The 14,379-nt window shown below is 36.1% G+C and overlaps 1 protein-coding gene across 4 annotated transcripts in view; it reads left to right on the top strand.

Annotated features, from left to right (window-relative positions):
- Positions 1–13,685, top strand: part of SLC17A5 (solute carrier family 17 member 5) — a 48,621-nt gene extending 34,936 nt beyond the window's left edge. For 3 of the 4 annotated variants that reach the window (XM_006926379.3, XM_006926380.3, XM_006926381.3), the window contains 2 exons: positions 9,099–9,189; positions 12,298–13,685. In XM_006926379.3, coding sequence (XP_006926441.1) covers positions 9,099–9,189; positions 12,298–12,435 — 229 coding nt within the window. In that variant the 3' untranslated portion in view covers positions 12,436–13,685. The remainder of the gene's footprint in view (positions 1–9,098; positions 9,190–12,297) is intronic. The other variant, XM_015600605.2, reaches the window with a different exon arrangement.
- Positions 13,686–14,379: the final 694 nt, after the last annotated feature.

The raw sequence follows: 14,379 nt of genomic DNA on the forward strand, positions 1-14,379 counted from the left end.
CACACACACACATACACACACAAACTTTCAGAACCAGAAATAGATTCAAGTAATTATTAAACCCATTAGTTACAATTTTTGTAGTGTTTAAATTTTGAATTTCAAATTTATCCTACATTTATATTCTACACAACTCTACAAAAGATAAAATCTAGCTCTTGCTTGCAAAGAGGTTAATATAGTTGAGGAAAGAAACAAAAGAAAACAAATAATTAATATATTATGATAATTCATTATTATCAAATGCCTGCCAAGTGCCAGCCATAACACAGTCTAGCCTGTGGAACTTTTAGTATAGAGTGTGGACATGAAGGATCACACAAATAAAAACCGTTGGTTTTTTTTGTTTTGTTTTGTTTTTTTTGAAGATAAAGAATATACTAGGGGGACATAATGTAGTTCAGGGAGAGAGGGAAGGTCTCTCTGACAAAGTGATATTTAAGCTAGCTAAAGCCTGAAGAATAAGTAAGAAGCTAGCCAAGCAAAAAGGGAGTCGTATTTCTGACAGAATTTACATGAGAGGAAAAAGAAATTATGTGTGTCTTAGCCTGGTTAGGCCATCATAACAAAATACCATGGACTAGGTGCCTTCAACACAGAAATTTATTTTCTCACAGTTCTAGAGACTACAAGTCCAAGATCAAAGTGCCAACATGATTTTGGTTTCTGGTAAGAGCTCTCTTCCTGGTTTGCAGTAGGTCTGCCTTATTGTTTTGTGTTCACATGGTCTTTCCTAGGTATGTGCATGTGTGCGTGCAGGTATGCAGAGTGGTGTCCCTTAACTCTTCTTATAAGGGCACCAGCCCTACCGGATTAGGGCCCCACCTTTATGATCTTATTTAACTCTTGTCACCTAAAGACCCTATCAAACAAACATTTAGTCCACAGCAGAATATTTCATTTAACTGAGAGAAGGCTGTTTGTAGCTGAGATGCAGAGAAGAAAGCCACTGAGAAGTGAGCAGGAGCCTATAGTAAGCCTTTTATATTATATCCAGAGCAAGTAGGAAATAACATTGTTTGTATTTTAAGATCACTGCTGTGTGGACAAGAGTACAAGTAAAAGAAACCAATTAGGAAGCTATTGCAGTAACCCAGATGAGAAGTGATGGGGTATAATAGGAGATATAAAGAAGGAGATAGATTTGAGATGTCTGTAAATACAATATGAGACTTGACATCTACGAGACCTGACAAGTGAGGAAGATATCAAAGATGATGATTTCCAGATATTTCACATGGGCAACTGGTAGATAGATATACCACTTAGGGAACTGGGATGCCTGAAGAAGGAGGAGTCTTGGAAGAAGATTAAAATTTCAGATACGTTAAAGTTTAGATATTTGTGAAAACATCAGAAAATAGTAGTTGTGCTAGTGAAACTCAGAAAATCAGTCTGACTAGAAATGAAAATTAGGGAATAATAATCCACATATCAAAGTACTTAAAGACAAGGATTGCCTAGCGGGAAAGGGTAGAATGACAAGCAATCCCAGGACTGGATCTTGACCGTTAGAGAACAGAAAGAGGGGAAATAGCCAGAAAAGAAAACTAAAAAAGGGACAATGAGAGAGATAGAAGGAAAATGAAGAATATGCTGTCAAGAAAGTCAAGACTATCCAGTCTTCAATTCAGGAAAGAGATTTGGGCCTTCCCCAACTTGCAGCCCCACCCGAGCCACATCCAGCTGTATCCTCAGCGAGTCAGGTGCTCTTTGCTGAGCAGCACCAAGACTCACACTGGTTACAGCTGGCCTCGGTTTCTGGTGTGGTTTCTTGAGGCAACTATAAGTATAGCATCTGTGGATTATTTGCTTAATCTTAACAGGTGGCCCCGGAGGGGCATAGGCGGGGGCTAAACTTGGCCTGCAGCTGAACTCCTCTCAGGACTGTGCCACTGGACACTTACTACACAAAGCCACACTAATAAGACCACACTAATAAACAGACACAGAAAGATAGCCAAAATGGAAAGACAAAGAAGCAGAAACCATATGAGAGAACAGAACAGAGATCCAAGAATAATGAAGTCAGGCAATCTAACAGATGCAGAGTTCAAAACACTGGTTATAAAGATGCCCAATGAATTTAGGGGAAATGTAGATGAACACAGTGAGAACTTTAACAGATAAAAAACAAAAATGGAAATGGAAATTATAAAAGGGAACCAATTAGAAATGAAGAACACATCTGAAATGAAGAGTATATTAGAGGGAATCAACAGAGTGGATAAAGAGGATCGAACCATGGATATAGAAGATGGGGAAGCCAAGGACACTCAATCAGAATGACAAGAAAAAAGAAGCCAAGACTATAATAATAATTTAAGGAGCCTATAGGACACTATTACATGTGAAAATATCGATGTCATAGGGGTACCTGAAGGAAAACAAAACATTGAAGAGCTATTTGAAGAAATAATGATAGAAAACTTTCCTAACCTGGTGAAGGAAATAGACATACAACCCCAAGAAGCTCAGAGAGTCCCAAGAAAGAGGAACCCAAAGAGGCCAACACTAAGACATATAGTTAAAATGCCAAAGGTTAAGTACAAAGAGAGAATCTCAAAAACAGCAAGAGAAAAGCAATTAGTTACCTACAAGGGAGCACTCGTAGGACTGGCAGCTGATTTCTCAAAAGAAATTATGCAGGGCAGAAGGGCTTGACACAAAATATTCAGCATGATGAAAACCCAGGATCTACAACCAATAATACTTTATCCAGGAAAGCTATCATTTAGAGTCAAAGGACAGATAAAGAGATTCCCAGACAAAAATAAGCTAAAGGAATTTATCACTACCAAGCCAGTATTACAGGAAATGTTGGAGGGACTTCTTTAAGAAGAAAAACATGTATCAAAAACATGAATAAAGAATAGTAATAACAACATTCCTATCAACAAGTACCTCAAATGGAAAAGAATTAAGTGCTCCAACCAAAAGATAGAGTGGCCAAATGGATAAGAAAACAAGACCCCTACATATGCTGCCTATAAGAGACTCACTTCAGATTAAAAGACACACAGACTAAAATGAAGGGAACGGAAAAGGATATTGCCTCAATGGACCTAGAGGGTACTACGCTGAATGAAATGGGTCGAATAGAGAAAAACAAATATTGCATGATTCACATACAGGTGGAAAAACAAAATAAGTAGCAATAAAAACAAAAGTGGAAATAAACTCATAGATACAGAGAATATTTGGAGGGATACTAGATTGGAGGGGTGTTAGGGAGGCAGCAAAAAAATGCAAAAGGATTAAGAAGTACAAATGGATAGTTGCAGAATAGATACGGGAAGTAGAATGTAGCATGGGAAAGATAATAATGTAATAAATATGTAAGGAGAAGTGGGGTACTAGATTTAATGGGGTGTTTGTGAGTTATGTGGATCTCTGATCACTATGCTGTACAACAAACTGGTATATTATTGTATACCAACTATAACTGAAAAAAAAATTTGAATTGTACAAGGTAAATATGATCAACTAATTGTCTATTATATTTCAATAAAGCCAGGGAGAAAAGTTAAAAAAAAAAAAAAAAAAAGGAAGGGGGTGGTTGGGGAGAAAAAAAGAAGCCCTGGGTTTGTTTTTAAAAAAAAAAAGAGAGAAAGATCTGGATGAGATAAAGATTTAGGAGTCATCAACATATGAGTAGTAGATGAAGCCATGGAATTGGATAAAATTACTCAGCAAACTCTGATGAGAACCTTGGGGATCCATTAAGAGAAAGAAGAGCCTGATGCAATGGTAATTGATATGAAGCAACAGAAGTAGGATAAAGAAAATAAGTGGAGACTGGGATCCCCAAAGGGAGGACTTGATCAACAGTCATAGATGTCACAGTAGATTGAAAATTCTTAACTGTTAGTCTCTGTGACATTATGGTCCCTAAAAAGAAGATAGGTGGAGTAAAAGACTTGAGAATGATAAAGATTTGAAATAGCTACTGAGAAAAAGTCACGAAGAACTCACAGAAGAAATTTTTAGCATTGATGAGGATCCACTGAAGTTGGAGATTAATTTTGTACTGTCACTATTGTACTAAGTTGTTATTTCTTTCAGTGGTGTTCAGTAGCCCAAGTGTAGTATTGAAAATGTGCTGTTGGATTGATCTAGGCATGAGATTTTAACAAGCTTAGGCTTAGTGAACAGTCAGAGTGATATGGGAATTAAGAGTTTGGGCACAAAAGAGATCTAGGCTGTGTAATCGCTTAGGTGCTTTTAGTTTAAACAATAGAAATCCTCATTCAAGATGGCTAAAAAGCATAATCTAGCGATTCATAACATATCTAGATTTTAGTGTGTAAAGTCCAGAAACAATAGGCTTCAGGCAAGAGTTGATATCCAGCTGTCTACTAATATTCCTGACTTGTTTCTTTTTCACTCACTACTCTGCCTTTTATGATACTACTATTATACTAAGGCTGAGTCTGCTTGTAAAGTCACACAATGAAAAGCTTGCCAGTAATGACCAGAATCACATGCTGCTTCATTCATGTCAAGCAAGAAAGAGAAGGATCTTTTCCTCTCCCAGTCATGGAAATAAGTCTTGAACTTCATTTTGGTTGAATCAAACTGAGTCACATACCCACCGTGAAGCAACCCCTATTGCCAAGGGAATACCATTTGACTTTAGGACAGTAAGCACCCACCCCTAAAGTTAAGGGCAAAGGAATTGATGGCCCTCAAACCTCATGGTAATAGATGCTTTGGAAGCCATCATTACATCAACTATAACTCATGAAGATATGAATGCAAAGGACTCATTTCAAAGATGAAGAAATTTGGGCACAGATTGTTATGTGACTTCCTAAGTCACAGCTAGTGTCATAGCAAAGGGTGATAAGGCCATGCCCTGAAGCCTATACTGGACAGTTTACAGGAGGGATCCTGGAACAGGGCTTCAAGCATCAGCCGAGTGGTTGAACTCTACATCTTAAAGACCCTGATCCAGCCATGACATTTCGTGAGTCTTATAAGTCAAAAAAGACATTTACCTAGATATAATATGAAGCTAAACCACTTAGTAACATAAATGATGCCAGCAAATAGTTGTAGAAGTTAGGAGAATGGTACGCACTTGTTTGCTTCAGGTAATGAAGAATGCTGTACTTGCTCTAAGATGACTGAGGCACCAGATTTATGGCTGTGATCAACTATGTATGTATGTTAACAACAAATGTAATTTTGAAAATTATACAGCTATACAAGTGGAAGATACTCTCATCAAAGTTAAAATTATTTCTCTCCTTTATATTTTGAATCATCCTTTCAGATAAGCTTTCATTTTTTATTTTCCAACTAGAATTTCTTGGCTCAGAGCATACTAGTTGTTTCTAGTTCCCTGTGTCTTGGTTAACGCAGGGATTACATATCTTACGACCATGTTGTTGCTTAGTGCCTTTTGTCTTTGGTAATAACTTAGTGCCCACGCAGTGGGTAACACTTGAGGACCACAGACCTTTAAGCATTCGGCACTAGGGCTTGTGGTGAAAAATTAAGCATGAGAAAATTGATCTTTCCTACAAATTGAATTTAGTGATAACTATGTTTTTAACAAGGCAGCATTAGAGATTATAACATTATAATATTAACTACTGGTTTGGAATCAAACAAATTGGGTAACATTTTATAGTCTTTCTTCATCTATAGAATGAAGATCATAATCCCTACCTTGTGAGGTTGAAATTACTGTTATATATCATGATATGATATATATATATATGAATGATACTTAGGACCATACCTGACATAAGATTTTTCAATAAGTAGTATTCCTGTTAACATATAAATGTGTGGATAGTATTTTCTAAGCCTTTTCTTCTATAGATTTAAATAGAGGTTTTCTATGGATAATTTTGTTGCCCAGATTCAAGAGAACTGGATAGATTTTCTTCACAGTGAATCCCACAGAATTCTAGCACTCCAATAGCACTGAATCCAGACTGAATTCATACAATATATTTCTCCCAAGCAGTCATCAATCTTTCATGGCCCTTTCTGGCCAAGTGTAATAGAAATACTTGAATGAGCTTCTTGGTGCTGACATTCAGAATTCACAACATTCATCTGCACTTAATATCTGTCACTGAAAAGCCCTGGCAACATTGCAGTCAGTTCCTCCTACTGCCAAGGTGTTAATGGTTTAAAAAAAAAAAGAAGTTCTGCCAAGCTTGGTTAATTTAAGATACACTCCCTAAAGGGCATAAGCCAGAAAGATCTGTGTCTCATGGTTTTGTCACTGTATCCTGTATACATGAGTTTTGAACTGTGTTCAAATTTGTGATGTTCATAGATAACTGTTTAATAGGATTTTTTTATTCAGGCACCATATTAGTCAACTCAGGCTGCTATACAAAATGCCGTAGACTAGGTAGCTTAAAAAACAGAAATTTATTTTCTTACAGTTCTGGAGCCTGGAAGTCCAAGATCATGGTGCCTGCATTATCAGGTTCTGGTGAGGACTCTTCCTGGCTTGCAGTCAGTCCAACTTCTTTCTGTGTTTTCACATGGCCTTTCCTCAGTATTTACTCACAGAGATCTCTCTTCCTCTTCTTATAAGTCTACCAATTCTATTGGATTAGGACCCCACCCTTATCTCATTTAACCTTAATTACTTCCTAAGGCCTTATTTCCAAATACAGTCACATTGGGGGTTAGGATCTCAACATAAGAATTTGGGGAGGATGCAATTCAGACCGTAGCAGACACTTTTCCATATCTAAAATGGGGAGAGGAATTTCAGATCAGTAATCTTGCAGCCAAAGTATTGAGGGTTGTAAACCTAATAGAAATAATACTATCCCACAATAAGATTATACAGACTAATAAAATCAAGCTTTGTTAATTTTGACTGAAATTTTATAATAACACTGATTATCTCATGAAAAAATTAAAAGCTCGAATTAGACATTTTTTATGCATAGGTGATTTTATGAAAAATAATAAATGCCATTTACTTGGTTAACTAATTTTTAACCACCACCTTTAAGTTTTCTTGCTAAAAATGTCAAAGCTAAATCTAATGAATGCTCTAGGATCTAGAGTCTATGTACTACTACCAGTGTATAGGAAATACAGAGCACATAAGATTATGTTAAATGATACCTCAGAGACACAATCTACAAAATCCAGAATGTAGGACTATCTACAGGATAAAGTCCCAGTTTCTTCAATTAGAGAACAATAAAAAAGGAAGGAACTATTGAAACACAACTTGGAATGATGCTCAGCAACCTTAGTATGTAATTCAAAAGGTTACATACTGTTTGATTCCATTTATGTGAAATTCCTGAGCAGGAACTGACATTCTTTGGAGCCAAAGCCCAAGAGGGGTACTAGTCCCCATAGGACAAAGCTCCAGCAGTCAGTGCAGCCAGATCCCCATGGATCCATGCATGGAACCTCGAACAGCTGCGGGTCATGTGCCACTTCTCTGGTCAGCACATATTTAATAAGCATATATTTTGTCACTGGTCACTGGAAATAATAAAGGAGAATAACACACGAGTTTGCAGTGAGACTATGGAGTCAGATTTAGCAAACTTGAATTAGAAAACAATTACCTCGTAAAACATGTAGTACTAACTTTAAGGACAGTAAGATTCTGAAAAGTTGGCTCAATATGAACTGAACTAGACAGAGAAAGCTTCTTGGGAGAGGTGCCAAGCAAGTGGTTTGGATGGAAAGAGTATGGATTTCAGATAGTGAATATAGTATGAATAAAGAGGAGTAGCAGAAATAAGTGTGGCAGATGTGAGCAACTGGAATGAGAGCTTTTGGATCTAAAGTAGTATATTGTGCGATACTAGGAAATAGGCCGGGTAGATGGACAAAGGCCAGGTCATTGCAAATCAGGCAGAAGATTACAATCTTATAGTGAGCATTAAACCATCTTTGTAGGTTTTTGAGTAGGAGAGGGGTGACACAACAATATTATGATTAAAGTTTATACAATCTGAGATGCAGTTCAACCATACATAAAATGTGTTTTTAAATGTTTATACCAGTAGCTTCTGTTTCTTGATCAGGTGCTAGTAACATTGTGTTCACTGAAAATTCATCAAGCTGTACACCTATGGTTTTTACACATTTCCATATGCATGTTACACTTAAAAAATTTTTTCTTGTATACTTGGTGGGATGTAGGGGAGCTCAGTTGAGACCACAAGATATGTTACATGTATACATCTATGAAGCCATGAATGATAAAAGAAGTAATCTATCACTAACTTACTCAGAGTCACACAGATGGTTAATGGTGGAACTAGGTAGGAATCTTTAGGTCTCCTGAAATTCCAGTCCAGTATGACTTCTTTATAGAAAATGATAAGCATCTCATTCTTTTTAGGATGGCATCTAAGACCTTGGCTTTGGTAATCTTCCTTAATCTATACAAATTTCTTATCTATTGGAGAAATCAATGATGATTAGCTTTTCTCAAATAAGGCAGGAATTCTTTCTTTAAAGATTTGCATCTAAACATAGATAAGAATATTCCACTCACTGAAGACTTCTCTTTAAAATAAATCAGAAATTTTTCTAAGCTTACTAAAAGGCATTTATGTTATACACACACACATAGACACACACTGTAGAACTAACTTGTCTACTTCTAGGACAGTGTACAAAGATTTAGCTACAAGCAGATATGTAATTAGTAGAGCAAGTAAGTTGTGAAATTGATATACAATATGATCTTATTTCTATAATATTTTCTTAATGTTTTTCTTTTTAAGTTTTCAATGAAATAAATTTTGTAATCACAAAATAAATTTTTTTGCTTAATATTAAGACACATCAAGCTTCCTATCTAGATACAGTCATATATGGAAGTCATATCTCAGCACTTTTCTATATCACTGTGAAAGAAATTATTTCAATGGCCATGTTTCTCTATATAGTGTTAGAATGCTAATTAGCTATTGAAATGCAAGTTTTTCACCAGCTAAATATTCAGTCCTATTTCAGTAAGACAGTTCATTTAGACATAAAATATCACAAGAATACAACCTGAGAGCGGTATAGCTATCTACTGAAAAAAACTACATAAATGCATAACACAATAATAAACCTCTGTGAAAATGTTTCTGCAGGTATGCTGGTATCCTCCTGGGCATTACAAATACATTTGCCACTATTCCAGGAATGGTTGGGCCTGTCATTGCTAAAAGTCTGACCCCTGAAGTAAGTAAATAATTAACTTGTAAACTAGAAAGGTTTAAACAGTTTTCTTGAAGCTGCACGTCTGTGTCAAAGTTGAGTATATTTTAATTAAGTGTAAAATTCTGAATGTTTATTCTTATGTAGTTCCTTATAGCAACAAACAAATAAATGCCTTAATAGATAGGCATTTCAAAGAGTACTCTTTGGATTTTAGACAAAACAATAGAACTAAGTTAAATAAGATCTTGTAGCTAAAGCCATGCAAGTACTTAAAAGTGATATTATACCAGATAAATAACTTGTCTTTTGTTTGAATGAGTCAAAATTGGCAATGTAAAATTATTCAAGAAGTGGATCCACAAAGGAAAGGTGTCAGGAAAACATGAGAGAATGAATAAGGAACAGTTGAAATAACCGAGAATGTTTAGAGAAAACTTGGGAAGACATGATATCTTTACATATTGAAGGACTGACTACCACATGAAAGAGAGAGACTTATTCTCGGCAGTTTCATAAAGACAGATGGAAAGAAGTTAGGAGGCAATAGGAAAGTTTTTTTGCTTAAAGCTGTTACTATATGGAATGGGCTGCCTTATGAGTTAGCGAGCCCCAAAATAGTCAAACATATATTCAACAGGAATTTCTTGGGTTCTTATTAATATGCCAGATACTGAGGATTCAAAGGCAAAATGACAGCTTCTGCACTTGAGAAACTCATCATTTAGAGATTATATATAATCAAATAGTTAAAGTACAGCATGACAAATGCAGGGGAAAAAATGCATGCACATTTTTGTGCACACAAAAATATTCTCTCTTCTGTACTGTGTGCACAGAAGAGAGAATAACGCATTAGTGAGGAAGGAGCCCTAGAGCGGTGAGCGAGGGGTGTGGGAAGGGCCGGGCCTCAGATCAGCAAGGGCACTAGGCCCTGAAAGCGGGCCGGAGTTCAGCCACCCTGTAGCTGGCAGCATGGGGCCAGATCAGTAAACAGAGACTCTGCCATGTAAAAGATTGCCTACATTGTGTAAGAAATCAAAATGAATGACCTCAAAGGCCTTTTCCATCTCCTGTTTTCTACTGTTTAAAAAAATCTAAAGGACTGGTGTAATACATCCTTTAAAAAGCTAAAAGAGACTTAATTTTCTCTTTGTTTTGTCTCTGTGATCAAATTAACTCTATCTAATCTTTTAAATTTTAAGATATGGATACAAACTTTCTTATTACCAAATATACCAGTTTCTGACATATATGTGTTCACCACAGATAATGTTCCTATTTCTTCTCTTAGTTAAATGAATCAGTAATTACTTAAATGTTTCCTCGTTACTATTTTCTCTCACTTAATAAGAGGTATGTTGGGAAAATTATTTTCTAAAATTCTGTTTCAATATGGACACATCAGAAATGTTTAACCTTATCTTCACAGAGCATTGTGACAACAAAAGAAGGTAAGTCAACACACTACCATATATTAATTTCATTTATTGATCATCCTAGCACTTACGCTCGGGAAATATGGATTCTTGAATTAAAATCTTAAATGTTTATAAAGTGGGAACTGAATCATATTTTAGATATGTTGTTGTAGCGTTTGTTTAGTATTAAAAAGATACTATTTTTTAAAAGGAGGAATACATTTGCCTTTACAATTGTAATTGTTTACAATTACATTTTACTACCCTGCCTCAAAAACTTTGTGGAATAAGTCAGAGTATAAATAAATAATTAAAAGTCAAAGTGTACTTGAGATCCAATTTTGTTATAAACAAAACAGCATTCTCTCAAAACTGGTGGAGTTTTTGTTAAAAAACAAACTAGGAGCTATGCGAGGTTTCTGGTACAGTTGACTGATTTTAAGTCATTCATTGCCTCCAAATGACACTGAGGTATTCTTTTATCCTGTAGATCACACAGAGAAGCTTTGTCTTAGGAATCGTAAGAAGCTCTTAAATGTTCCTTTCTGGTATATGATGTAATCACTGACTGGCTCCTCTTCTAGGGTAGTGGCGCATTATTAGCATATTTAAATAGGCACTAAAATTTAAGATGGATTTCTAAAATTTTTTTTTTTTCAGCAAAATACATTCATCTCAGATAAGTATAATTTAACCACAGAGTACTCCTTCCTTCATGTTTTTCCTTTTTTCCTAAATAAATGACCTCATACTAGCTTCCTACTGCCTTTTTCTATATCATTGCCAATTCTACTGGGGTCATTTGTTTGTTTAATGCTGCAAATGTAGCACTCAGGTTAGATTGAAATTGTAAAAATCCAAAAAATGATTGTTAAAGTTAGTCACCTGACCTAGAAATTTAGATTACTGCCTGATGTTTTTACACCATTGGATTTTACACTGAGCAATTATATTTTGTTGATCTCCTATTGACAAGTCCCAGGCATGTCCTGTTTTGTGTGCCATTCAAGAGCCATGCAGAATCTTTCAGTCCAGGCCTCAAACTGACCTTCAAGTCCATCTTAACTCATTCTTACTTGATCTGCCCCAGACACCTCCCCTAAGAACTTGTCCCAAGTTCTCTACCTAAGAACTTGAGACATGATGTACAGGCATGATACTTTCCCAGTAATGCATGATTCAAGGACATGCCATACTTTTTATTTTTAGTAAACTTTAATTGAAGTATGCCATGGAATTTAAAAATGCACAAATCCTAAGTATACTGCTGGATTAATTTTCACAAAGTTAATACATCCATGTAACCAGCACCCAGTCAAGAAACAGAACATTACCTCCTTTGCAAAGCCCCCAGGGACCCCTTCCTACCATTCCTTTTTCACCCCCACCAAGAAGAACCACTTTCCTGACTTTTAACAGCATAAATTAGTTTTGTCTGATCTTTGAGAATTCAGTTTGTACTTTTATGTCTGGCTTCTTCTGCTTAATTTAGCATTTTGTTGGTGAGATATATATGTTGTTATAGCTCATTTGTTCTCATTGCTGTATAGTATTCCATTGAACAAATGCACCATAGTCTCACTGTTGATGGACATTGGGGTTACTTCTTTTATGAATAATGTTACTATTGTAACACTCTTGTGACATCACCTTTCTATAAGGTGGGCTACAAACAAAAAAATTTTATATGCATTTTTTTCTTTCTCAACAGAACACTATTAGAGAATGGCAAACTGTTTTCTGGATTGCTGCTGCTATTAATGTATTTGGTGCCACATTCTTCACGCTATTCGCCAAAGGTGAAGTGCAAAACTGGGCCCTCGATGATCACCATGGACACAGAAACTGAAGCAACCAATAAATAATTATGTCTCTATTAATGTATTTTTGTTTATCATGTAACCTAAAAGTGCCTTTGGTATTTTAATGTGTAAGCATTCTATATTCAGGAAAAATTATACTTGTATTAAATTTTTAAGGCTTATGATCATGAAATGTCACTAGTTGCCAGATTGGTAATATTAGCTGTCTTTAATTATTAATAACATGTATGCTGGAACTTATAACTTAGGGCTACATACCTGGCTGCAAGTCAGACAACATGAAGTAGGGGAGTTCCATTTATTTTTAAGGGCTTTACTTAAAGGAATGAGCTGAAATGGACCCCCCTATACCTCTGCTTAATTTAACTAGATAATAATTCTCAGTTCTTGATAAACACGTTTTTATCCACTTTCCTCATAAGAATTATTTGTCATCAGGAATCCCTGACCCTGAGGTCTCAAACTTTAGACTCTTTATGGAGCCGCCAGCCATTCTGTAATTTGGCCTGGCAACTGGGCTGAGGAAAGCAGGCCCAGGCGGCCGCCCGGCATTCCCTTCCTGGCTTCAGGGACAGTATTAATCAGTGGTAGCATCCAAGAGCAGGGTCAGTGCCAAGTCTTTAGACACTGTTCTTCCGTTGGGGGCTGTTAATTTATAGATAAAGCCCTGAGAAGTCAGGTGCATTGAGATCCACAGCCATGGTTCTGATGCATCTTCAAACCTTCCCCTCCCAAGAAAAGTCACTGGCATGTAACACACAAAAGAAAAATGTGATGCCCAATAACCAGAAATAATGTCATCCTTGATTAAAACTACCTTCTCATGGATCAGAGAATAAATTCCAAGTCTGGTGTGTTCTATGAGCTTCACCAGAATTAAAACAAACAAAAAAATCCTCTCAATTTGTCTACATGAAAAATTCTGGTTACAGTTTAAAGTTAAAGTGACTTTTAAAGGCCACATCACCTGAGGCCTGTTTGTAATGTAAAGTTATAATTATCTTTCTGCTGCTTCCTGAAATCATATTTTTTCAGTTTTTTCCTGAACCATCTTCCAGTGGTTTTGGAGCATGCTTTGAGGGCATTTATATGACTTAGAAATTGGTTTATGTTTTGTTGTGTTTGTTCAACACTACTGTAACATTGGAATAAAACCGATTAATGTAGTATGATGTGAATACATTTCTGTAAATTTATTTTTAAATTTGTAAATTGCTTTAAGTTGCTATGATGGTAATTCTTTTATAAATCATCAAAATAAACCTTTTTAGATTGATTTTTGTGTCTGACAGTTCTATGATATTTTCTAGTGTCCACAGTGGCTAGTTTATATCTTTTCTGCCATCCTCCTCAAGCCACCAGTCTATTTTTACATGTGTCTCTGCCACACCAGGCTGTGGGGACCTAGGCCATCTAAGTGATGCAGCATCAGAAATCTCTATTGCCATCAACCTGCCCTTCCTAGCTCTGAAAAAGATCCACTCTTCTTGCTACAGTCTGTCCTACCTCCTCTAAGACCTTGCTCCAGTAATTCCTTTTTAATGTGCTGCTTCCATCCCTACCACTCTCCTTATTCTTTTCCTTATGTCTCAAAAACACACAGATCTTCTCTAGTCTTTAAAAAACAAAACTACAAAACTCTCCTGGGCGTGTGTGTGTGTGTGTGTGTGTGTGTGTGTGTGTGTGTGTGTGTGTGTGTGTGTAGATATAGAGAATATCTCAAGAAACAAAAAACAAGGCAGACAGGAAAAAATTTAAATCATTTCTTCAATTTAATTAATTAATTTTAAAAACCTGTTGCTGAAACTACTGTATAATCACTGGCTGCCTGCCGGACATCTCTTACTGTTTATCTTTGTACCTAAGATTTGTTTAAATCCAACCTCACTCCCCCATCACCATCCCCAATAAAAGTAGCTGTACCTGCCACTTTTCTTATTCCTTTTAAAAGTTTCATTTCCCCAGTCACT

The sequence above is a fragment of the Pteropus alecto genome, unplaced genomic scaffold (genome assembly GCF_000325575.1).
Source record: "Pteropus alecto unplaced genomic scaffold, ASM32557v1 scaffold7, whole genome shotgun sequence".
Classification (NCBI taxonomy): domain Eukaryota; kingdom Metazoa; phylum Chordata; class Mammalia; order Chiroptera; family Pteropodidae; genus Pteropus; species Pteropus alecto.